Source organism: Ictidomys tridecemlineatus, chromosome 7, assembly GCF_052094955.1.
Source record: "Ictidomys tridecemlineatus isolate mIctTri1 chromosome 7, mIctTri1.hap1, whole genome shotgun sequence".
Lineage (NCBI taxonomy): Eukaryota > Metazoa > Chordata > Mammalia > Rodentia > Sciuridae > Ictidomys > Ictidomys tridecemlineatus.
In genome coordinates, this window is record NC_135483.1 from 146,090,514 (window position 1) to 146,113,564 (window position 23,051).

At 35.8% G+C, this 23,051-nt stretch overlaps 2 protein-coding genes across 8 annotated transcripts; one reads left to right on the plus strand and one right to left on the minus strand.

The window, feature by feature from the left end:
* The first annotated feature begins 23 nt into the window (after positions 1-23).
* Pjvk (pejvakin) lies at positions 24-8,306 on the plus strand. 6 transcript variants are annotated; one of them, XM_078017663.1, is made up of 8 exons: positions 67-84; positions 1,977-2,068; positions 2,386-2,575; positions 3,302-3,497; positions 4,571-4,712; positions 6,163-6,280; positions 7,698-7,796; positions 7,998-8,306. In XM_078017663.1, the coding sequence occupies exons 2-8, from the start codon at positions 2,060-2,062 to the stop codon at positions 8,288-8,290; spliced, it is 1,047 nt and encodes a 348-aa protein (XP_077873789.1). In that variant the 5' UTR covers positions 67-84; positions 1,977-2,059; the 3' UTR covers positions 8,291-8,306. The 6 variants fall into 6 exon arrangements, with proteins under 6 accessions (XP_040150470.1, XP_077873789.1, XP_021581628.1 ...); XM_021725953.3 differs by lacking the exon at positions 67-84 and adding an exon at positions 123-1,290; XM_040294536.2 differs by lacking the exon at positions 1,977-2,068 and having other exon boundaries at positions 24-84; positions 2,508-2,575.
* Positions 8,307-10,904: 2,598 nt separating this feature from the next.
* Fkbp7 (FKBP prolyl isomerase 7) lies at positions 10,905-22,116 on the minus strand. 2 transcript variants are annotated; one of them, XM_021725955.3, is made up of 4 exons: positions 21,577-22,116; positions 20,051-20,202; positions 14,499-14,629; positions 10,905-11,223 (listed from the first exon to the last, which is right to left on the minus strand). In XM_021725955.3, exons 1-4 carry the CDS (start codon positions 21,783-21,785, stop codon positions 11,062-11,064), a joined length of 654 nt encoding a protein of 217 aa, XP_021581630.1. In that variant the 5' UTR covers positions 21,786-22,116; the 3' UTR covers positions 10,905-11,061. The 2 variants fall into 2 exon arrangements, with proteins under 2 accessions (XP_021581630.1, XP_005324713.1); XM_005324656.5 differs by having other exon boundaries at positions 14,499-14,632; positions 21,577-22,103.
* Positions 22,117-23,051: the final 935 nt, after the last annotated feature.

The window sequence follows — 23,051 nt, forward strand, 5'->3', positions numbered from 1 at the left end:
CCGCCCCTCTCCCGGCTCCGTCTCTTCCCAGCGCCGGCTCTTCCCAGCTTGGCCTGCACCCCCTTCGGCTCCCGAGACTTCAAGGTGCTGGCCCCTCCCCTCTCCAGGCCCCGCCCCCTCTGTCATACCCCAGCTTTTCCCAGTCCCCGCCTGCGCTCCACTTAAGCTCCCGCGGCATCCTGGTCGGTCATTTGTTTGCCACTGTCACTGCGCCTGAAGCTTGAGTTTTGGGGCCTTAGGAGGTGGTTTGCCACCCGGAAAGAATGCTTATTCCTGTGGGCTCAGGGTTAGCGAGGCCAGAAGTCCAGCGTGTTTGAGGGGTGGGGAGGACAATCTGGGGACAGGTTCACTTTAAGAAAGATTTGAAAATGCTAATGCAAAATTGCTAGGGAACCTGTCAGAACTTGGCGATGAACTTGAGACCCTTGATTTATCGGCTCCTGAGAGCTCCTGAAAGCTGAGCAGCCTTTTCCAGCTTCTGCGTCCTCTGGGGCTTCTGGAGACCCTTCTCTCCTGCTGGGCGGGCTCCTTTGTCTTGGAGGCAAGTTGGACACCGGGTCAGCAGAGCCCGGCAAGGCTTGTTAGGTGTAAAGGAAGGCCTTTCTGTAGGCCAGGTTCCAGTTTTGTTGGTTGTAATGGCGTTGGTGGATGCGCTACCTTTTGTGGGGATCAAACTGCGACATTAGTTGTGTCGTCTCTCTAAGTGTTTGCTTTCCACGTGCAGAAATGGTTCCCTGTGCTTACAAGGTGTTCTGGAAGATGATTTTGCACAATGATGTTTTCACAATGGACATTATTATTTTTTAAAAAATTTTATAGTTGTATATGGACAACGTGTCTTTTATTTCTTTATGTGGTGCTAAGGGTTGAACCTAGTGCTTCTGGAAGATGATTTTGCACAATACTGTTTTCACAAAGGACATTATTATTTTAAATTTTTTTCCCCTAGTTTTGGATGAACAGCATGCCTTTATATCTTTATGTAATATCACACATGCTGGGCAAGTGCTTTGCCACTGAGCTACAGCCCCAGCCCCCAGAAAGGACGTTCGTTACTAAAAGTACATTTTGGGTTGCATTGACCCCTGAACACTGAAAAGCAAGTGGAAAAAAAAAATACCAAGAATCTAATCAAATTAATTTCCATTATTTGAGGTTTGAATTAAGCCTAGTCTCTCTTCCTCTACACCACACATGTATGTATGTATATCAACTAAATACCCAACTGTATTAAGTTTCAGTGAACATCTTTAAGGACCACAGAAACACTGCTTGAACGTTCATTAAAAAGTTAGTATAGATTTGCTTTGGAAATGTATTTTTAGCTAAAATGTTTCTTAAAAACAAGTGAAAGGGGAGGGGAGGGGAAAGGGGGAATGGAAGGACAGCAGAATAAAATAGACATTATTATTGCCATGAGTATATACGTGACTGCATGACTAATGTAATTCTGCAACCTGTACACTCAGAAAAATGAGAAATTATATCCCATCTGACATGTATGGTATGTCAAGATCAGCGTACTGTCTTGTAACTAAAACAAATACATAAATAAATAAAAAAGAAAAAAAGAAGTGAAAACCTTTTATAGATCTCTTTATAGATTGAGTAGGATAATAATGATGAAATAAAAACAAAATAAGTGCAGCATGACTCCATTTCAGTTTATATGGACTGAGTGCGTAGCTTCTGAGTAAGAAAACATTGCATAATATTTTATAGTTTTCTAAATGTGTAAAATGGCTTTAATTTAGTATTTTGTAAAGATCTGCAGGCATTTGTTTCCCTATATTCTGTGTATTTGTATTTAATATTACACACTTGGTTTTTGTGAAAATGTTCCTGCATTAACTCTATACCATAAAGTTTCACTATTCTGTGGCCAAAATTTGCCTAGTGAACTTGTGAAGGAATTCCCTTTGGACTAGGTCCATTATACATAGTATCCAGGACTAATGTTAGTGCCTAAATTGCAGTGTTTCCCATGGGGCTATCTGCTTCCCTCAGAATCGGCCCATTGCTACTAGAAAATCACTATCAACTGTGATTCTCATCAAAGATGTCAGTGGTATGTTGGAATTCATTTTCTGTGTATATTTTAGTGCTATAAATTGCCATTCCAAATTAGACTTGCTTTTAGTATATCATTTTACACCGTTGATCTATTATTTATTACTTGAGCACATGAAGACTGGCAATGTTGTGAGGTGTACACGGGTAAACTACTTGGTGAAAGCATGCTTTGTATTTTTAACATGTATAATTGTATTAAGATCAAGCAAGCTTAGTTTTGTGCCTGGTTTTCTTGTTTGAAAATGGATTTTGTTACCTGGGGGTTGCAGTTGATGACATTTTGATATTAATATGTTTGCTGCTGCTACAAAGAGCTTTGTCAAGCAAGTTGGAGATGGAGGGAGATTAGTTCCAGTTCCAAGCCTCAGTGAAGCTGACAAATACCAACCTCTCAGTCTGGTGGTAAAAAAGAAGCGATGCTTTCTGTTTCCTAGATATAAATTTACCTCAACACCTTTTACACTGAAAGATATTCTCCTAGGAGACAGAGAAATTTCAGCTGGTAAGTGTAAATGTTTGGGAGTGACTACTCATGGAACTGTTATTAGTAACCTAAACAGAGGTCCTATGTACTATTTATACTAGTAATACATATTTTCAATGAAAAAAAGCAACTATTATAATGAAAGTAATGATATTTTTGAGATGAACAATGTCTAAAGTTTATATAATATCAAATCTCTTATTGAATACTTTTAAAGTCTATTAATTATTTTATAAGTTGTTTTAATCAAAATCAACTTAGAAAAAGACATAGTATTTTTTCCTCTGTAAATTAGTGTATTATTTGATCTTATCTCTTACATAATCAAATGAGATAAAAATAATTTGAATTTTGTTTACAATTCAGTTATTACACTTGGTAAACTGAAATGTGTTTTTAAAGCTTGATTAAATGTGTTTTTAAATGTGTTTTTAAAGCTTGATTAAAAAGTTAATTGACATTTTGATAAGTTACTGCTTCTAAACACCTGTTTATATTTCAATACCCTAGTACATCTTGATATTTAAGAAATTTTGTTGACTGAACAGATAATTTGATTTCATTTGAAATATTTGGCTATTTGTTTTTTGTTATTGTAAAATTGAACAGCTATTTTAATTTTGGCCTGAAATGTTGCTTTTTTTAATGAGATTGGATCTTGAATTGCAAATTAACATGTTACTTTATATAATCTATATAAGCTGAATTGGAGACATTTAAAAATACTAGTTTCTTTTCATAAAGGTATTTCATCTTATCAATTACTGAATTATGAAGATGAATCAGATGTTTCACTTTATGGAAGGCGAGGCAACCATATTGTAAATGACGTTGGGATTAATGTTACTGGATCAGATTCCATTGCAGTAAAAGCTTCATTTGGTGTAGTAACCAAACATGAAGTGGAAGTATCAACATTACTCAAAGAAATTACTACACGGTCAGTATAATAATCCAAATGCATGTCAGTGGATTAATTAAAAGTTTTAATATATATAAACTTCCTTGTAAAGAATGCTTAATTTTACTAATGTAATTTATTTGTGTGATTTTTTTTTTTGAAATATTACAAATTAGTAGTATTGTTGCAGGAAACAGACAGGTTGGGGAGCAGCAAGCAGCACTCAGAGAGGAGAACTCCAAACATTATTTTATGCTGGTGGGCCCAGAGGGGAACAAACTCTAATTCTGAGCACTCATTCACAGTTTCTAACAATTTTTATAGGTTATTTGGCATCATTTTACACTCATCCTATCATTGGGGGCTTTTTTTCTTCTTTAAGAAAAAAAAAAAACTCCTATTCTACAGGGCTGAAGGCCTTGTGTAAGCATGGTTATGGAAACAGATAAGGATAAAGGGCTCTTTTCACAGGCATGTGTTAAATCTCTAGCCTTAAAAGCATAGCACAGGGATGTTTATATTTCAAGAGGGAGAAGTTAAACTCCTAGGGCAGTTATTTACAGTAATCCAAAAGGTAGGGACCCGTTGGTTAATTAGGCTTCCTAAAGAATGGCTGAGGGGAACTTTCCCCAAGCATTGGTTTCTTACCCAAACCTTTTTTTTTTTTTGGTTATTTCATTTTACAACCAGGTCTGGTTTTGCCATCACAGTATACCGAACTTTGGGTCAGGGTAGATACCCAAGAATCATTTGGTTTGAAGAAGATTTTCTAGTGTTCCACAAAATCACTAAGCCCCTACACAAATTTGCTAAATTACTACACTAAAAAAAAAAAAAAAGACTCTTTGTCTGCAACAAATGTAGAGAGCCCCCTCCAATAGACTCAATAGAGAGAATAAAACACTTTACATGAGCCTGTTTTAAGAAATTAGAAGGAAGAGCCAGGGTATTCACATTCTTTTGGGTGTATTTTCTGGTTTATATTAGGTCTGCCTTTTTTACATTTCGTTAAGATGGACTATGAATGAGTAACACATGATAGGAAAAAAATGTGCCGGATTATATATAATTTGACGTTGAAGAATCTTATGACTGTCTTCTTTTTATTTTAGGAAAATTAACTTCGATCACAGCTTGATACGTCAGTCACGGAGCAGCAGAAAGGCTGTGCTTTGCGTGGTCATGGAAAGCATTCGAACCACACGACAGTGCTCCCTGTCTGTTCATGCAGGCATTCGAGGAGAAGCCATGCGGGTAAGACAGAAGCATTAGGCTTTGCTTACTGGCTACAGAGTTGCTGTGGGAAGTTTTAAAAAAGCACTCAGTGAGAATGAAACTTAGATATTACATCAAATGTTGAGATGAAAGAGCTGCAGTGGTTTAGGATTTTGCACAGTAATGACCGTGTTTAAGAACATGAAAAAAAAATCCAAGAAAACATAGATTCTAAACATGTGTAATATGATGCAGATAAAGCACTAATTCTTGTTGAATAATTTGCATGCCAGCATTTCTGTCATTGCTATTTAAGTTCTACTTTAAGAAAACAAACTAAGTGCTGAAGTTGCACTATTTTATTTTTGAGGTACTGAGATTTAACCCAGGGCCTCACACATCCTAGGCAAGTACTTTATTGCTTAGCTATACTACCTGCTCATTTTATTTTTTATTTTGAGATGGAGTCTTGCTAAATTTCCAAGGCGGGCCCAGACTTGGGCTTCTCCTGCCTCAGCCTCCTGAGTAGCTGGGATTTATAGATGTGTGCTGTTATGCCTGGCCTGATTTTACTTTTAAGTTATATAGTTCATACTTGGATTTTTAAACATTGAATTTATATTTTATATTAAAATAGTTTTTCTAAATTAATATTATCAATGGTCAAAGCATGCTTCATTCAATTTTAAATCCTTTAAAAAATTAGAAAATTATGTGGGTTTAAATTTTTTAAAAATGTTTTTAGTTGTCAGTGTACCTTTATTTTATTTATTTATATGTGGGTGCTGAGAATTTATATGTCTCACACTGGCTAAGCAAGCACTCTACCACTGAGCCACAACCCTGGCCCATGTGAGTTTAAATTTGATCTCAGTTATGATATTCTTTATCTTTGTCATGTAGTGACACCTAATAATGCCTTGATAGGATTAAAGCCAGTTGTTAGAAAGGTAAGAGTTAAATGATAATCTTTTTCAAGTCTTTACAAGTAAAGGTCTGTTCAGTATGACATTCAGCTGTCCACTGAATTCTGATTAACATTGGATGATTTGAGGGGCACAGACTGAAGCATTGGAATATGGGTAATGCTTTTGGAAAGTTGCAGAAAAACTCTGGAGGATTTGAAACAGTAGACAGATTAGGCCAAAAATACCTCAACACAGTTATTTTGTAAGATTTGAAGTTTTAAGAAAAAAAAAAACTTCTATTGCAGAGAGCATTACTGTTGGGTTGGCCCTAATCATTGGCTTCAGTACCAAAGTAAGCAAAATAGTCTAGAAGTCTTTTCCGATTCAGATTACCAGTTCCTGCTGGATCACTTGGATCTCTGCTATGACAGTCTAATTCAAGCAGGGTAATTCTTTACTTGAAGAGGTTTTGTTTTTTGTTTTAGTAGAATTGTAAAAGACGATTTGCTTCTCAAAAAAATCTATCCTGATGTGTTAGCATCCTTAATAATGTTATTTTATTTTGTATTTATTTAATATAGTTTCATTTTATGGATGAACAGAATCCCAAGGGAAGGGACAAAGCTATTGTTTTTCCAGCACATACAACCATAGCGTTCAGTGTTTTTGAACTCTTCATTTACTTGGATGGTGCCTTTGGTGAGTAGAGAATCTGCTTCAAACAGTGATTTTTTTTTTAAGGAGAATTTAGTGGGAAAGCCTCTCTTTCCCTTTCCCTCTCCCACCTCCTTTCTCTGATAATCATAGAAAAGTGATGCCTGCTTTCAGCACTGTCAGTCATAGGGAGATAATCAGTGACCTTCTGATAGGTAGTTTTTGATAGTGGTAAATAGGAGTAGTAAAAAGAGGCCTGTAGTGTCAGGGCACCATACTTCAGTTTTACCTATATTAGATACAACTGCCCCTGTACTCCCCTAAAAACATAACTAGAAGTATAGATACTTCCTTTAGAATTGCCCTCTTTTGTGATAGCTCTGTGTAGCTCACTGTCGCTTCTACATTTCACAGGTCTTTAAGCTTGGTTGGCCGCCAGCCAGCCCAAGTCCAGGTATATATATAGCCCAAAGGACCAGGAAGAGAGCCCCCTAGCCATGATAATTTATAAACATTTTTAGATCTGTTTTTGTTCTTTTTCTACAATTCTGTGGGAGGAGAGAATAGGAAGCCTAGAAACAAAACTACGTTCTGAGTAAATTCTATTTGGAACCTGCTAAGTGTAGATTTTTACAGTTATATTGATGTATGGGAAGAAGACACAATGGTATCCTTCTAATTCTTAAATGAAAGTATGTTTGTCCTTGCACTTCCAGGAATTTATCCTACAGGTGTACTTACACACATGTGAAATAGTTTGGGTATAAGGATAGTCTGTTCCTAATACAAAAGATTGAAAACAACCTTAAGGGAACATCCATAAATCAGGATAATAGGAAGCTGTTAAGGGCAAGGTCTCTATAGACCCTGACATGGAATAATCTCTAAGACATATTTTATTGTATTTTTATTTTTTTTCGGTACTGGAAATTTAACCCAGGGTGTTTTACCACTGATCTATATCCCTAGCCCTTTTTGTATTTTATTTTGAGATGGCTTAGGGCCTTTCTAAGTTGCTGAGGCTGGCCTCAAACTTGTGATCCTCCTGTCTCAGCCTCCTGAACTGCTGGGATTGCAGGCATTTACCACTGAGCCCAATATCTAAGACATATTTTAAAGAAATGTATCTAGTATGTAACTATTTGGTCCTAATTTTATACACATACACATACATATATATTCTTTTATGTAAACTATATGGAGTATTTCTGGAAGCATACAGAGACACTTAACATTGCCTCTAAGGTGGAAGACTGGCTGGGTGTGGTTGGGCTAGAGACTTATCACTGCATACCCTTTTTATGTGATTTGAATTTTGTACCATATGAATGAACTTTTTCCAAAAATGTATGAATTTAGCTTTAAAAAAGTGGAATGAATTACTAGAATTCATTGCCTTATAAAATACCCCATAGCATATGAGTTGTTCAAGTTATAACATCTTCTCAAAATTGTTTTGTAGACCTTTGTGTCACTTCAGTGTCAAAAGGAGGATTTGAAAGGGAAGAAACAGCAACGTTTGCACTGCTCTACAGACTGAGAAATATACTATTTGAAAGAAGTATGTCTCTTGAAGAGTATTTCAAATGAATTTTTCCTTCCTGGATTAATATCCAATAATGCCATGTATTAAGGGAAGATTTCAATGTAAAAGCCAAATCATTTCATGACTGATAGTTGAGAGTCATATATTTATAAATGCAGTTTGGGCTGTTTGTTTTCTGTTTTAACTTCTAATACATTTCTGTTTTTGTCCTTTTAGATAGAAGAGTGATGGATGCCATTTCTCGTTCACAGCTTTACTTGGATGATCTGTTTTCTGACTACTATGACAAACCTTTCAGCATGACTGATGTTTCACTCAAGGAAGGGACTCATATCCGAGTTAACTTACTTAATCACAACATTCCTAAAGGGCCTTGCATACTCTGTGGAATGGGGAACTTCAAAAGGGAGACAGTCTATGGTTGCTTTCAGTGTTCTGTAGATGGACAGAAGTATGTGAGACTTCACGCAGTCCCTTGTTTTGATATTTGGCACAAGAGAATGAAATAAAAAGAAAAAACCAGAATATGCCTCATTGGTGTCTTAAGTGCAATTGTGCCATAAGCCTTCTCTAGTTTGCTTTGATGGTAAGTTAAACCGAGAGAAGAGCTGGAAAACCTATGTGGATGTCACTTTCCTAACACATAAAGTGGATACCATTTATAACTTGTCATGATTAACAACATTGTGTATGTAAAAAAATTCAAACCTAAAATTCAGAAGATAGTCATTCCTTCATAATTTTGCCAGTTAATTTAGAATCATTTTTGGGATTTAGTCTATGATAATATTTTATATAATTAAGAGATTTTTCTAAATATCAATTTTATTTTCAGTCAAATTTTAATTCAACATTTAAGGATGACAAGAATGCACCTATGGCTACTTTATGGTCCTTTAGTGCTCTAGGTCTGGTAAAAGGAGAAAAATGTGTTAATAATTTAATATAATTCTAAATGTTTAATTGCAGTATCAAATTAAAAACACTGAGCTCCGCATGGGGTTTTGTGTACTTGGTTAACAGTGTGACTGAAAGTAGTAATAGGTTGCCATTCTGTGACGTACATATGCTAATTTTGTCTTCATAAAACTTGCTTAATTTTTTTTGGCTTCATAAACTCCTTTTAATCTTTTTAAAAAATCTTTTGTGGTTCTTGGGATTAAACCACTGAACTATGCCTATTTTTTTATTTTGAGAAAGGTTTTCCCTAAATTGTCCAGGCTGGCCTTCAACTTGTGATCCTTCTCCCTTAGCCTCCCCTAAGTAGCTGGCATTACAGGTCTGTGGCACAATACCTGGTTTCTATTGTTATTTTAAAAGTTAAGGCAAATAGAACATGTCTGTTTCTTCTTTGAAAATGTTTCAGACATTTAATATGTTTAGTTCTGAAAGGTCTTTTTGTTGTTGTTGATTGCTTAGTCTGGCCTCGTGGGCTCAAGATGATCCTCTTGCCTTAGCCTCCCGAGAGCTTGGATTACAGGCACATGCCACCATTCCTGGTTTACTTCCCTTTTCTGAGGGAAATAAAATGATCAAAGAGTTATAATTAAGCAAGCCAAAAAGTGTTAGAAAATTGAGTATAGAAGCAAAAACATACCAGAAAGAATGAAGATAGTAAAGTATCTACGCATACATGATATTAATGTGGTGGTTTCTGTATTACCCCTGGACTTTTAAATAGAATCTCTGGCATTGTATCTAATTAAATTAAAAGGTAAGCAATGGTTTAGAAAGAGCAAATTTCAGAAAATAGAAAAAGGTTCAAACTCACTTATTTTGAGCAGAGCTATGCACTGCCTGACCATACTTCTCCATATATGTATGTTATGTAGTATGCAAAATTTTACATGCTTTAATAAATATGTGCCCTTTCTTTGGCCCAGTGATCTTTTACAGCATCTCTTACATATTACTCTCAACAAGGTAGATGTTCTAAGTCAACTTTTTCATCACAGTGACCAAAAGAGCTGATGGGAAAAATTTTAGAGGAAGAAAAAGTTATTTGGTGCTCGTGATTTCAGAGGTCTAAGTCCATACACAGACAGCTCCATTGATCTGGGCTTGAGGTAAGGCAGAACTAAGGTAGAAGAGGAAAGCAGCTCAGGACGTGGCTACCAGGAAGCAGAGCTCTGCTCACTAGTGACAAAAACCCAAAAGGCATACCCTCAGTGACCCACCTCTTTCATCCACATTCAATCTATTTAAAGTTATCACCCACTTAATCCTTATCAGCAGGTTACCCCACTGATTAAGTTATCGATCTTATAATTTCATCATTTCACATCTGAAAATTCTCAAATTGTTTCAAGCATGAGATTTTGGGAGACACTTCATATTTAAAACATATAGTAGACCCACTATCATGATTTGACCATGACACAAATTGACCCAGCTCTGTATATCCTCATTTGGAGTAAAAATAGAAGTTTTATAGTTATCAAAATTTGACAGCATGCCAGTTCATAATCATCATTCACATTAATGATGAGAATGTTGTAAAATGAAATGACATGAGAAAAGTTCTAGAGAAAGGATACTGGTAACTAAGAAACTCCATGGCATCCATTGAAAACTATGAAGACAAAAAGTTAGGGGTGGTAGATATAAAAGTCCACAAGAGGGAAGACAGTAGCACATTTACTAAGATGTATTGACTTTATGCCTTTTTTAAGAGGCAAAAAGTCTTTATCATGGTCAAATATCTACCTCTTAGCATTCCCAACTGGAACAAACATGCAAGGCTAGAAGCTTGCACCAAAAAAGTTTTTTGTGGGACAGAGATATACAACTAAAATCTTCCTTCATGCATGCCAAGGACCACAATTCTTTCAATAATGTTATGAAATACATAAAAAGATGATATACTAGTTCCTGAGTCCCTACTTCATATTTTAAAAATATGAAACATTTTAATATCTGAAATATTGAACCTTTACATATTTATACATATTGTTCAGGTTAGGTTAGAGTTGGGAAGAGCTTGCAGATTTTGACATGTGTTCTCTTATACCTTGGATGGGAAAATATTGCCCACTCAGTTACAGGTCCATTTCAGGGCATTGCAATTTGTGTTCACAGAATAAAGCAATAGGAAACACAATTATACCTTTCCTAAAAGATAAATTTGCAAAACAGCATCACATTTATTAAACAAAATGACATGTATTGAAGGGAACAAAATATCTCACAGGAGAAAAATAGAAATACAACCTGGAGAAAAATGACTGTATAATGTATTAAAGTACAGTAAGTAGCTAAAAAATGTAGAAATAAAAATATGCTATAGTTCATCATGCTGGTATACATTGTATTCTTTGGGAGAAATGAAGCCATCACCATCATGGTCATTCTTCTTAAAAATATCTTCTAAAACTGCATTCTGATATGACTTGTCACGTGGCTTCTCATCTTTTTCAAATTCTTTTTTCAAGTAATGATTTATCTAGAGACCCAAAATAAGATTTCTTTAATAAAAAGATATAACCAGTTTCTTTCTCAAACCAGTAACTTTGAGGAGTATACAACAATAACGAAACTCATATCCAAGACTACTTATATTAAAAAGTTACATTTTTAAAAGCTGAGATTTTAAATTTTGTAACATTGGAAACAATTTTTGAAGAGTATCCATTTCCCTTGAGATTACAGATGGTTAGTGGCAGATACCATGAATTTTGTTGAAACTAAATGCTTTCTAGTAATCTACATGTTCACACTAATTATTCCTAAGGATTTTCATTAGTGAATAAATCCACATTAGCAGTTCTATAAGCTCTAAAACTAATATTGTATAAGCAAAAAAAACTCAACCACAGATTTTAAAATAAAATTTAATTCTTAATTTTTCCATGCTTCTATAGTTCACTCTTCAAGTCTATATAACTATGACAATCTAATAACAATGTCAAATAAATAACTGGCATTCTGAAGTATTATTCCCTGTTTCTCCAGGTAATATGAAATTTCTCTATGTAAATACACAATAAAGCACTGTCCAAAACAGTAGCCACTAGCCACATGTGACTATTGAGCATTCGAAATATGGCTACAACAACCAGATAAGTTACTATAAATATATAACACACTACGGATTTTGAAGATAGTACCAAATAATATATCTTGTAAGTTTTTATATAGATTTCATGTTGAAATGGTACTATTTTAGATATGTGGAGTTAAGATAAATCACTAAAATTTCACCTATGTTTTCTTTTCATTTTATTTCATTTCATTTCTTGAGACAGAGTCTCACTACATTGCCCAGACTGGTCTCAAACTCATGGGCTCAATTGAGCCTCCCAAGTAGCTGAGATTACAGGTGTGCACCACTGCACTTGTCTTTGTTTTTACTTTTTAAAATGTGGTTACTAAAAAATTTACAATTGAATGTGTGACTCAATAATATTTTCGTTGGAAAGTGCTAACCTATATAATCATGAAAGAAAACAAAGCACAAAAATCTGGAGATAATGTTCTGTAAGGTTGGAGCACATCTGAAGTAAGAGAAGTTGAACCCTGAAAGGATTTTAGCAATATATATCCCTAGGTCAACCCATCACAAATAGACTTTAGAATGATCAATGGACCTTATTGTAGGATATATCAACTGTTTTCAAATGTGACTTTCATTCTATATGAAGGGGGATACATTTATCCCCCAATGAATATAGCAATCTATATAGGTACAGAGAATTTGAAATAGCCTCAAATAATCTGCAGTTTCTGAATAGGTAAATTTATTTCCTTTTATATCCAATATAGCTGATTCTCAAAATCTACTCCTTTTCTAATACTCTGTAGTATTTAGAAAAGGGTTCAAAAGGCAGTAGGGGGACTGGGGTTGTAGCTTAGTATTAGAGCACTTGCCTAGCACACGTGAGGCACTGGGTTCAATCCTCAGCACAACATAAAAGTACATAAATAAAATAAAGATAAAAAACTGAAAGAAAAAAAAAAGCAGTGGGTAAGAACATGACCTTAACTTTGCTAGTACTAGGTTCCATACTACTTCCATTTTGTAATTTAATAAAGTACTATTATCCTGTCCCCTGTCATTTATACCAGAGAAGTTATTTACTAAATCTTTCTGATGATTAAGAAAGAAGTTTCTTGCAGTTCATCTTTCAAATCCAGGCTTTGCCATATACTGGCTCGTGGTCTTGGACAAATAATTCAACTTTTCTGAACCTCAGGTATGTCTTCTGTAGAAGAAGGGCAAAATCTATGTTATAGGATCCATGTGAGGATTAGAGTAATGTTTACAGGAGTCAATAAAAGACAGCTATTGTCATTTAAGAGTGTGAAAATCACTCATCCATTTGGTGATAATGCACTTGATAACCTTGTGAAAAAAGATAAACTTGTGAAAATTTTTTTTTAGTTAAGTAGGCCACTCGTTTGAATTTTCTCTGTTATTTTCCAGAAAAGAACTGAAGATTCCCTAGTGTCTAGGAGTAATCCTACTGCAGAACACATCTCTGTGTGTGCCTGTGGTGACAACCGGACTCCACCTGGGCTGAACTCTTGGGTGCTATGTGGATCCATCTGCAGCTGCTATTCACTCTAAAGAGGGTGAAGGAGTCAACAGAGAGATACATGCTGAGAACAGTTCCCCTCTAGCTGCCCTTCTTCTTTAGCACTGGGGATATTCTCTTCTCCCTCTCCCATTTCCATTGTTGGCTACCCCAGGGTAAAGTCCTTACTAAGTTCCTAGAGGAGGAAGTGGAACGTGGGAAGAGGATTGGTGGGAGAGAGGAAAAAGAAACAGAAAAAGGATTTAGTCCTGTCATCTGAAACCAGTGACCAGCAGAGCCCTTTTCTACTTAACAGGGTAGTAGAGTTAAGCATCTGAATAGCCTTCAAACAAGTAAAGAGGGAAGACATCTGAGTTACTAATTTTAAGAGTACCGACTGTGAGCCTAGGTAAGGCCCTAGACTTCAATAAAGAAGCATTAGCTCTAAAATAGTCATGATGGAAATTCCCTGAAAGAGGCAGGCAGTGCTTGCCAAGCTTGCAATCCTGATTTTGCCACTTACAGCTGTGTGAATTTTTTTTTTTTTTTTTTTTTTACTGGTTACTTAACCTGTCTGGGCATCAGTTTTCCCATTTATAAGGGAGAAATGATGATAAGACTGTCTACCTCATAAACCACCATGACAGCTTGATAAGATCATATACTTATGTGTTTATAATAGCATCTGGTACCAAGAAAGTTTAAAATTGTTATTTATTAGTATTACAAGATCTTTATTAATCTTTCAATTCATATATAATGTCAAGCCAAACTCTTGACTCCTGTTTGGCAACTTCCTGGTCCACCCAATTCAAATTCTTGCTAGTTCTTTTCATAAACTTGTGAAATTCTCATGAATGATCCTCTGAGGAGGGAATTATTTACCCTGTTACAAATTCTTATGATGCTGACTGAAAGAGATCCACTCCTAGAGCCTAGAAAATGGAAGAATCTTGTACAAATAAATAGTTTGGGATTTTAGTGACTGTCGTACGGGGAGAAAGTTAATTGAATAGAATGACTCTTCAATTTTATATTGGAAAAGCACATTTTCTTCACAGAGTATAGTTTTTTTTAATAACCAGCTCTACTAAAGTGCTAAAAGCCCATGCTAGATAGGACTAAAAAGATAACAGTTGCAACAGATGTATTTAATTTATAATGAAAAAAATTAGACTATCTACTTGAAATTTGTTCTAATCACCTCGGTTTTAGAGAGTTGCCGATCATTGTCTGTGTCTATTTGTTTAAATGTTTCAATGCTCCGTGGTCCTTTGGTCACAGCATAAAGTTCAATCTCAAAAATCAACGTTGCATCAGGTGGAATCTTGCCATCTGCTAAGAGTACAAATTTTAACAGTGTGATTTATATGTTACAAGCATTTATTCTTGTCATAATAGTATTATGATTATATTATTTCACATTTAAGAACTGATTTCTAAATACCATTGAATTTTTTTCTTAAAATGTTTTAGCCTTTTAATTTTTTTTATTTTTTTTTTTGTGGTTCTTTCTTTTTTTCTTCTCACAGTGATGAGGATTCAACCCAAGACTTCATACACACTAGGCAAGCATTCTGCCACTGAGTTACATCTCTAGCCCTTTTGCTTTTGTTTTTAATCAATTTTTTCCATCTGTTTTTAAACCAAATCAGTTCAAAGGAATTATATAACCACTATTTCCTAATTAAAATAAACATAAATTTTATGATTATTAGAGAAGAAATGTATAAGCTGAAAAATTTGCAAGTATAGATGAGTAATCTCTTAGAAAAAGTTTCAAGCAGCTACTTGGAAGCATAAATAAATCATAAGTAATAATATATCTGTTTTTCAAATTATAGACATTAAATTGTGATTTTTTTTTTTTTTTTTTTTTTTTTTACTGGTTACTTAACCTTTCTGGGCATCAATTTTCCCATCTTTAAGGGAGAAATGATGATAACACTGTCTACCTCATAAACCACCATGACAGTTTGATAAGATCATATACTTATATGTGTTTTTAATAGCATCTGGTATCAAGAAAGTGTGAAAAATGTTATTTATTACTATTACAAGATCTTTATTAATCTTTTAATCTTTCTGATAACAGAAAAAATCCAGGAATAATTTTACAAAGAAATTTCTAATCATAATAAAAAAATTTTTAAGTATACAGTTGAGTAATTCTTACTAATAGTTAACCAGTTAGCTAAAGTCAGATAATTTTAGTAAGCTATGCTCTGTTTCAGATAATATTTCATAAAAATGACTTGCCAAAATGATTTTCTTGGAGGCAGTGGGTAGCTTATATATTCCTAGGGTCTCAAACAGTGCCTGATCGACTATAGGTGTTCAAATTTCTGCTGAATACATGACCCATGTTTATTTTGAAAGTGACCAAATTTAAAAGGAACAGCAATTCTTTTTAATGAAAAAGCAGATAATTCTTGTTAAAATATTTAAACAATCCAAGTAGAAAAGGGTTTGCAACTTATAGCCAAAAGAGGCAGTATACCAGTAGTTTCCAAAACCAGGACAAAGAAAAATCTACCCATGCATTACATTGACTAACATGTAAGTCCTAATTAGTGAAATAGTGCACCACATATTACCTGACTTTAAAGAGCTGGAGCTTGATTCAATATCCTTTTTATAAAACCGATTCTCATTCTGTCCAGTTATAATCACCTTAAGACAGAAAAATGATTTCTTTTCTTTAAAATTATTTTTTCTAGTTGTAGATGGACAACTACAATAAAGAGATTTATCTTTATTTTTATGTGGTGCTGAGGATCGAACCCAGGGCCTCACATGTGAGAGGCAAGCGCTCTACCACTGAGCTACAACTCCAGCCCCAGAAAAAATAATTTCTGATAGTAATTAAAGACAAACCCCAAACAGAGATTCCTTTTTTGGGTGCTTGGGATGGAACACAGGGTCTCACACATGCTATCCAGTCAAGTGCTCTACCACTGAGCTATACCTCTGGAACAAATTCAAATTTCTGAAAGAAAAAAATATCACTGATACAAATGAAGTTTGTATCATAATTCTACTGTAAACATATAAAATGTTGCCAATTAGTTCCTTTTTTTCTCAAAAAAACCTTAAAGTATGATAAAGAGAAAAATATGCACTTACTACAGCATTGCTACTTAGAGAAGCAGACCAAAGAAGTAGGAGTTAATGTAAAGAATCTATACATACCACATATATCGTTAGTTAAAGCACTAGAAAGTCACATGCATTTCAAGACATGCAGGGGTGCTCTGTGACATGAGACAAGGACATTTCGCAGAGGAAAGACTTCTTCAAGTATCACCTAAAATAAAGTTATAGCTACTGTTAGGTCTTAATAACAACTTACTTTTAAAAATTTTATTTAATCAAGAACTAACTCTATTCAGTTGCAATCATCATATGACAGAAAAACAACTTCTCCTGATAATTAAGAACAAATTAAAAACATAAATTTCCTTTTACTTAAGATCTACACTGCAACTTTCAAAATAATATAACCCAAGCTATTGTAATTCAGGTAAGGCTAGCAGTTAACTATGTTCCAGTGAATACATTTTTTCAGGGCCTCAGTTTCCTTAGAGGTACAATGAAGGTGCTGGTGGTATTATTAGTGAACATCACCATTTTTCTATTGGAGACACCTCAAACTGAATATGAACTAATTTCTTGAAATCAAACTTCTACATACTATAGCAAGTGTCTTAATAGCTTAGGCAACTTGGGTAGTCATTCATATCTAAGCATAAATTAGTTTATGAAAAATAAGTGATCATTTGCCTGAGAACAATGAATTCAGGACTGGCACCTGTTGATAAGGGATGTAGGTGTTCTAGGCAGATAGAAGAGTGGGTGCTATGGGAGGAGGCAGAATATGCAGGCATCTGATGAGACAACATAAGAAAGAAAGGGAAACTCTGAAAATGAAACAAAAGATACTAAAAAGTAAACTGCCTACCATCGTTTAATCTAGAAAATGGCCTCAACTTTATGACAACAGTTTTAGAACAGTATTAAACTTAATCTATCTTCCATTTTCTTTCTCTCCTAGATTACACAAATAAAAATTGAGATATACAAGTTTTGGCACAATGGGAGATTTTTTTTTTAAATCCCTCCCTCCCCCAGCCCCTTGACTTTCTTGCAGAGCTGGGGATAGAACCCAGGACCTTCAGCATGCTAGCAATTGCTCTGCAACTGAGTTACTGAATCCCCAGCCCTGGGAGTTTTCTTTTTTTTTAACTTTTTTTTTTTTTTTTCTTGTACCAGGGATTGAACCTGGAGGCCCTTAACCACTGAAACCCATCCCCAGTCCTTTTTACCTTTTATTTTGAGACAGGGTCTCACCAAGTTGCTAAGGCTGGCTTTGAACTTGTGATCCTCCTGCCTCAGCCTCTGGAAGCACTGGGTTTACAGGCATGTGCTACCAAGCCCAACCCCAGGAGCTATTTAGATGGGACTAAAAGACTGGTCAAAAAGCATTGAATATGAAGCTGTTGTTTCCTAGAACCACTTCCCTAGGTCTGACTGGGCTTGTGGCACTGATTTCCCTCAATCTAATTTGGGACCCCTGCTCTTGCTAGAAAGAAAAGGTTTGGAAATCACTACTTTTTTTTTTTTTTCTGAGAAGAAATCTTCTCACCCTTGACTTTTAGTCCTCTTTCCCCAACACTTAAGGTCATCAGATAACTGTCTGTCTTTCCAGATATAGTCTGTGAAGATATATGCACAGGTGAAATTCCCATGCTATAATGTAAGCTTTTTAAGGCTAGCAAGTAGTGTCTACTTTTTGCCCGGTGCCCAGTGCCTAAGAGAGCCTGAGATAGATTATTAATAAATATTTGTTGTGGGGCTGGGGTTGTAGCTCAGTAGCAGAGTGCTTGCCTTGCACACGTGAGATACTGAGTTTGATCCTCATCACCACATAAAATAAATAAATTAGTAAAACAAAGGTATTGTGTCCATGTTCAACTAAAAAAAAAATTAAATAAATATTTGTTGCAAGCCAGGCGTGGTGGCACATGCCTATAATCCCAGCAGCTTGGGAGGCTGAGGCAGGAGGATCATGAGTTCAAAGCCATCCTTAGCAAAAGCTAGGTGCTAAGCAACTCAGTGAGACCCTGTTTCTAAATAAAATACAAAATAGGACTGGAGATGTGCCTCAGTGGTTGAGTGCCTCTGAGTTCAATCTCCAGTACTCCACACAAAAAAAAAAAAAAAAAAAAAAAAATTGTTGCAGGAATGTAATCTATCTCACTTTATTTTTAACACATTAACACACACATATAGTTCTACACCATTCTTTTTACTGGCTATAGATTAATTCACTGTATAGATATACCATAATTTATTTAACTAATCACTGAGCAATAAATAGTCAGGCAGTTTTCCATCTTTTGCTAGAATCTGCAATGAATGTTTCTTTACATGTATCTTTGTGCACATTCCCAGTAACAGAATTAATGGGTCAGAAGATATGCATATTTTTCCTTTTGATGAAATTGTTAGGCTGAATGGTTGGCATTCCCAGCAATAATGCAAGAGATGGCTCATTCTTCCATGCTCTTGCCAACTTTATCTTTGCTACTTTGATGGGTAAAAAAATAGTGTCTAATTTTTACTTTAATTTCCCTTTCTTTATAAATAAAGTTAAGTATTCTATTAGATTAAAAAGCTATTTATTTTTTAAGAAGTGAACCATTTGTTTATAAAGTTGGCTCATTTAGAGGTAGGTCATTCATATGTGCTGCATTTTCCCCATTTATCTGCTTTACCTAGGGTTTGTGGAACTTCTTGCTATAGAATTCATTCCCTGTAGGTTTCAAGGCCTATCTTGTATTGGATTAACAGTGACTGAGCTTATTATATTTCAAGTATTCCTTTTGCAATGCTGTTCTTTAAAATCATGTTCTGGCTTCCTGTTTTATTAATTTAACTTTTGCTTACAAAGATCTATGTTTTTATAAATATCCATGTAACAATACTATAATGATACCAAAAATAGAAATGTCCAAAATAGAGTTTATAGACTATGCAAAATCATTATGAGTGCTGCTGCTATATAATGGAAAGAACTCTGGGCAGAGACCTATATTCCAACAATGTCTTATTTTCTTTGTAAGTATAAAGAACTTAACTGATTTAGAGATAGCTAGAGTTTGTTGAACCCTATGATTCTGTGATTATTTTCTCCATTATTTTTTTGTTTGTTTTTAATTGTGGTAAAATATATATTAATCATTTTAAAACATACTGTTTAGTAAGGCACAATCATATTGCTATGCAAACAATTACCAAAACTTCTTGGCAAAACTGAAATTCTGTACCTATTTAATATCTCTCCCTTTCACTCTCCCTCCAGTCCCTGGAAAACACTTTTCTACTTTGTCTCTATGAGTTTGACTACTCTAGATACCTCACATAAATGGAATCACACAGTGTTCTCTTTTTGTGTCTGGCTTATTTCACTTAGCATAATGCCCTCATCTACTTTGTAGCATTGGTCAGAACTCCCTTCCAGTTTTAAGACTGAATAACATTCCACTGTATGAATATACCATATTTTGTTTATACACTCTTTGGTGAATACTAAGGTTGCTTCTGCCTTTAGTTATTGTGAATAATGCTACTGTGAATCATACATGGACGTACAAAATTTCTAGACTTTGTTTTCAATTCTTTTGGATATACACACAAAAATCTATGATTTATTTTCAAATATAACTGAAAAGAAAAATAAATATTACAACTTACCATATCCTTCCTTTCCATATGCAAATGAAGGAGGTATAATCACTTTTCGCTTCTCTCCAGGGCACATATCCATCATAGCAATGTCTAGGCCTTTTATGACTTGTCCAACACCAAGAACAAACCATTTGGGGTGACCTTCGTTTTGTGTCCGGCTATAATAAAAAAAATTATCTTAGGTAAGCTGATTTCAAGAAGCCAAACTTCAAATTACAGGTGGGTGTTTAGTTATAATTTAAAATTAGAATCTCTTTTCCCATATTAGCACCCTTTTTGAACCCCCAATGGGATATTTGGCTCAAACTTGCCTAAAAGTGGTAGAAAGAAGTATGATTTGCTCAAAGCTAATCATTAGGAGTCATCTCATTTTCTTTTTTATTGTGATCGCTACAGAAATAGTTCACTTTTTAGTGGGTCTCCAGCCTCTAACTTGTTGTATGGTTTATACATATAACTCATTTAACTTACCTGGGTTTGTTATAAAAAAAAAGATGGAGTGGGTTTAGTCTCAAAAAGTCATTTTAATGGTAATTTAAAATAGTATATATATATATATATATATATATTTTGTACTGGAGACTGAACCCAGGGGTGCTTAACCTCTGAACCACATCCTTAGCCCTTTTTTGTATTTTATTTAGAGACAGAGGCTCCTGAGTTGTTGAGGCTGGCTTTGAATTTGAGATCTTCCTGTCTCAGCCTCCCTCACTGTTAGCCTTATAGGGTGTACCACAGCCTTAGCCTACATGTCTCTCTTTTCTTCTAAATAAGAAGAATTTACTTTCCCCCAATCTTATCTTTATAGGATAATAGCATTCGGACTCAGAATAATATACTGTTTATTAAATCAGACTAAGCAGTAGGTGGGATGAGAGTAGGACAGGAGGCCCAGCAGAAAACACCAGGCAAGTCATTGTTGTGGTTGTAGTGAGAAACCACACTCCACACTCCAGCTTGAGGGATGGAATAAAATCTTTTTAGCTATCATCCAATGTGATTCTAAGACGTTTCAATTCAGGGAAATTATGAATGCTATCATAGGTGATCTCTTGATTTAGTTCTAAGGATAGATAGTGGTGGTAGTTGGAGATGTGTGGGGGTGTAGTGTACTTTTATCAGATATTAAGCCATCATTTTCAACAACTAAAATATATTCAGTATACTAGGGAACTACTGACATCTAATTTGATTTTTTAAAATGACGAAATGACCAAGTGTGGTGGTGCACGCCTGTAATCCCAGCGGCTGGTGAAGCTGAGGCAGGAGGATCACAAGTTCAAAGCCAGCATCAGCTACTTAGTGAGCCCCTGTCTCAAAATAAAAGGGCTAGGGTTGTGCTCAGTGGTTAAGTGCATCTGGGTTCACTCCCTAGTACCAAAAAAACAAAACAACAACAACAAAAACAAATAAATGGTTCAACTTACTTTAAACAGAAACAAAACCACCAAATAATTAGCCTTTTGGTTGGTGGAGGGAGGTAAGATTTGGTGTATCAATTGGACATGGGGACAGTTTGCAGCATTTCTTACCTGCAGTAGAATTTCGAGCCATCTTTAGCCAAGTAGCCATCATAATGGGCATTAAGCAGGTCTCCCTTCTTGCTTGTCTTAGAGCAGTTTTCGGGACGATGCAAAATTTCTATTTTCACTTCCTCTGGGCTCTCTTCTTTCTTTAGTCCCTGAGCAGTAACAAAGCCCCACAGGTAAAAGAAAACAACTAATCTGGATAAGAAATGCATGATTCCTGGAACAGGCCCCACGATACCACCGCGTTCCCCACCGCGTGTCTTTCGCTTTGGGTGGCTCTTCCCAGGGCAGAATTCCGACGCGTGGCAGGCATTGTCTTACGTCATAAAGAGCCTGGGCGGGGCTTCTCGGCGCCCCGCCCCCAGCCGCGCGCTAGAACTGTAGTTTTCCCGGGGCGTGGGATCTGGAGCTTGTCTGTGATAATGGGCTCTTGGGCTGGCTGTCCTCTGTTGCCAAGGTGTCGCAACCTCGCACGCTTCTCCTCGAGAAGTCCGCGTGTCTTAGAGCCGATTTCCTCCAGATTCAGTAGTAACACTCCCGTTTCCTAAAATAAAACTGGTAAAAGACGAGATGAACAGTCTGCGGTGGGATGTTTTAGAACCAGAGAATATAATCGTTATTTCTGGTGCAAAAGGCTTATAAGACCCATGGGGAACTAGCGGGAATGAAGGGGGAGGACAGGTATTCTGGAAAAAAGACGGTAAGGCTTGCGGTTGCTGAGTGCTTCTGGAGCATCCTTAAAGTTCTTTCTTGGGGTCGGAGTCATGCATTAAGGAGTTCCACACCGCGTCAGTCACACACAGCCTGACAGTTACCTGAACTGGTCAAATTGCCACGTTGCCGTACTCAGCGATTTGTAACCCGCCGCTGCCTTTCGTTTGCGTCTGCCACCACTCCAGACCATCCTTGACTTGAGGGACTCTAGTATTGCGGGAAAAACTCTTGACCTTTTTTTCCCTGCTAACTCTGTGACATCAGATTTATCCATATCAGATGAGGAGACTTGAATACCGGGCATTTTGGTTCAATCTCTCAGCTAATATGCAGCAAAGATTAGGCCAACTCTGTTTGATGCAACCCCCTTCCCTCATTTCAATATGAAAACTTTCCAAACATAGAAAAGTAGGAATTTGCAGTGAACACCCTATACCCACCAACTAGATTCTATCATTAATGTTGAACTGTTTTCGATTTACTACATATCCATCTATCCATCCACCAATTCACCTTATTTTCAAGTGAATGTCCAGACTACCCCAAACCAGAAAGCTTTCAGGAAAGGCCTGGATTATCTTTTGGAAAGAGACGAACTATTCAACCTCAATGATGCTATAAGTCTCAGCGCTGAGGCTACTTTATGTGATTGCTTAGAGGGTGGTGACCCTCATAGTGAATTAGAGTTTGCAAAATTCTATAATTCTGAAAATTACTGTCAATTATGCGAAGTGGCAATCATTACCAACCAAGATTAAAAAAAA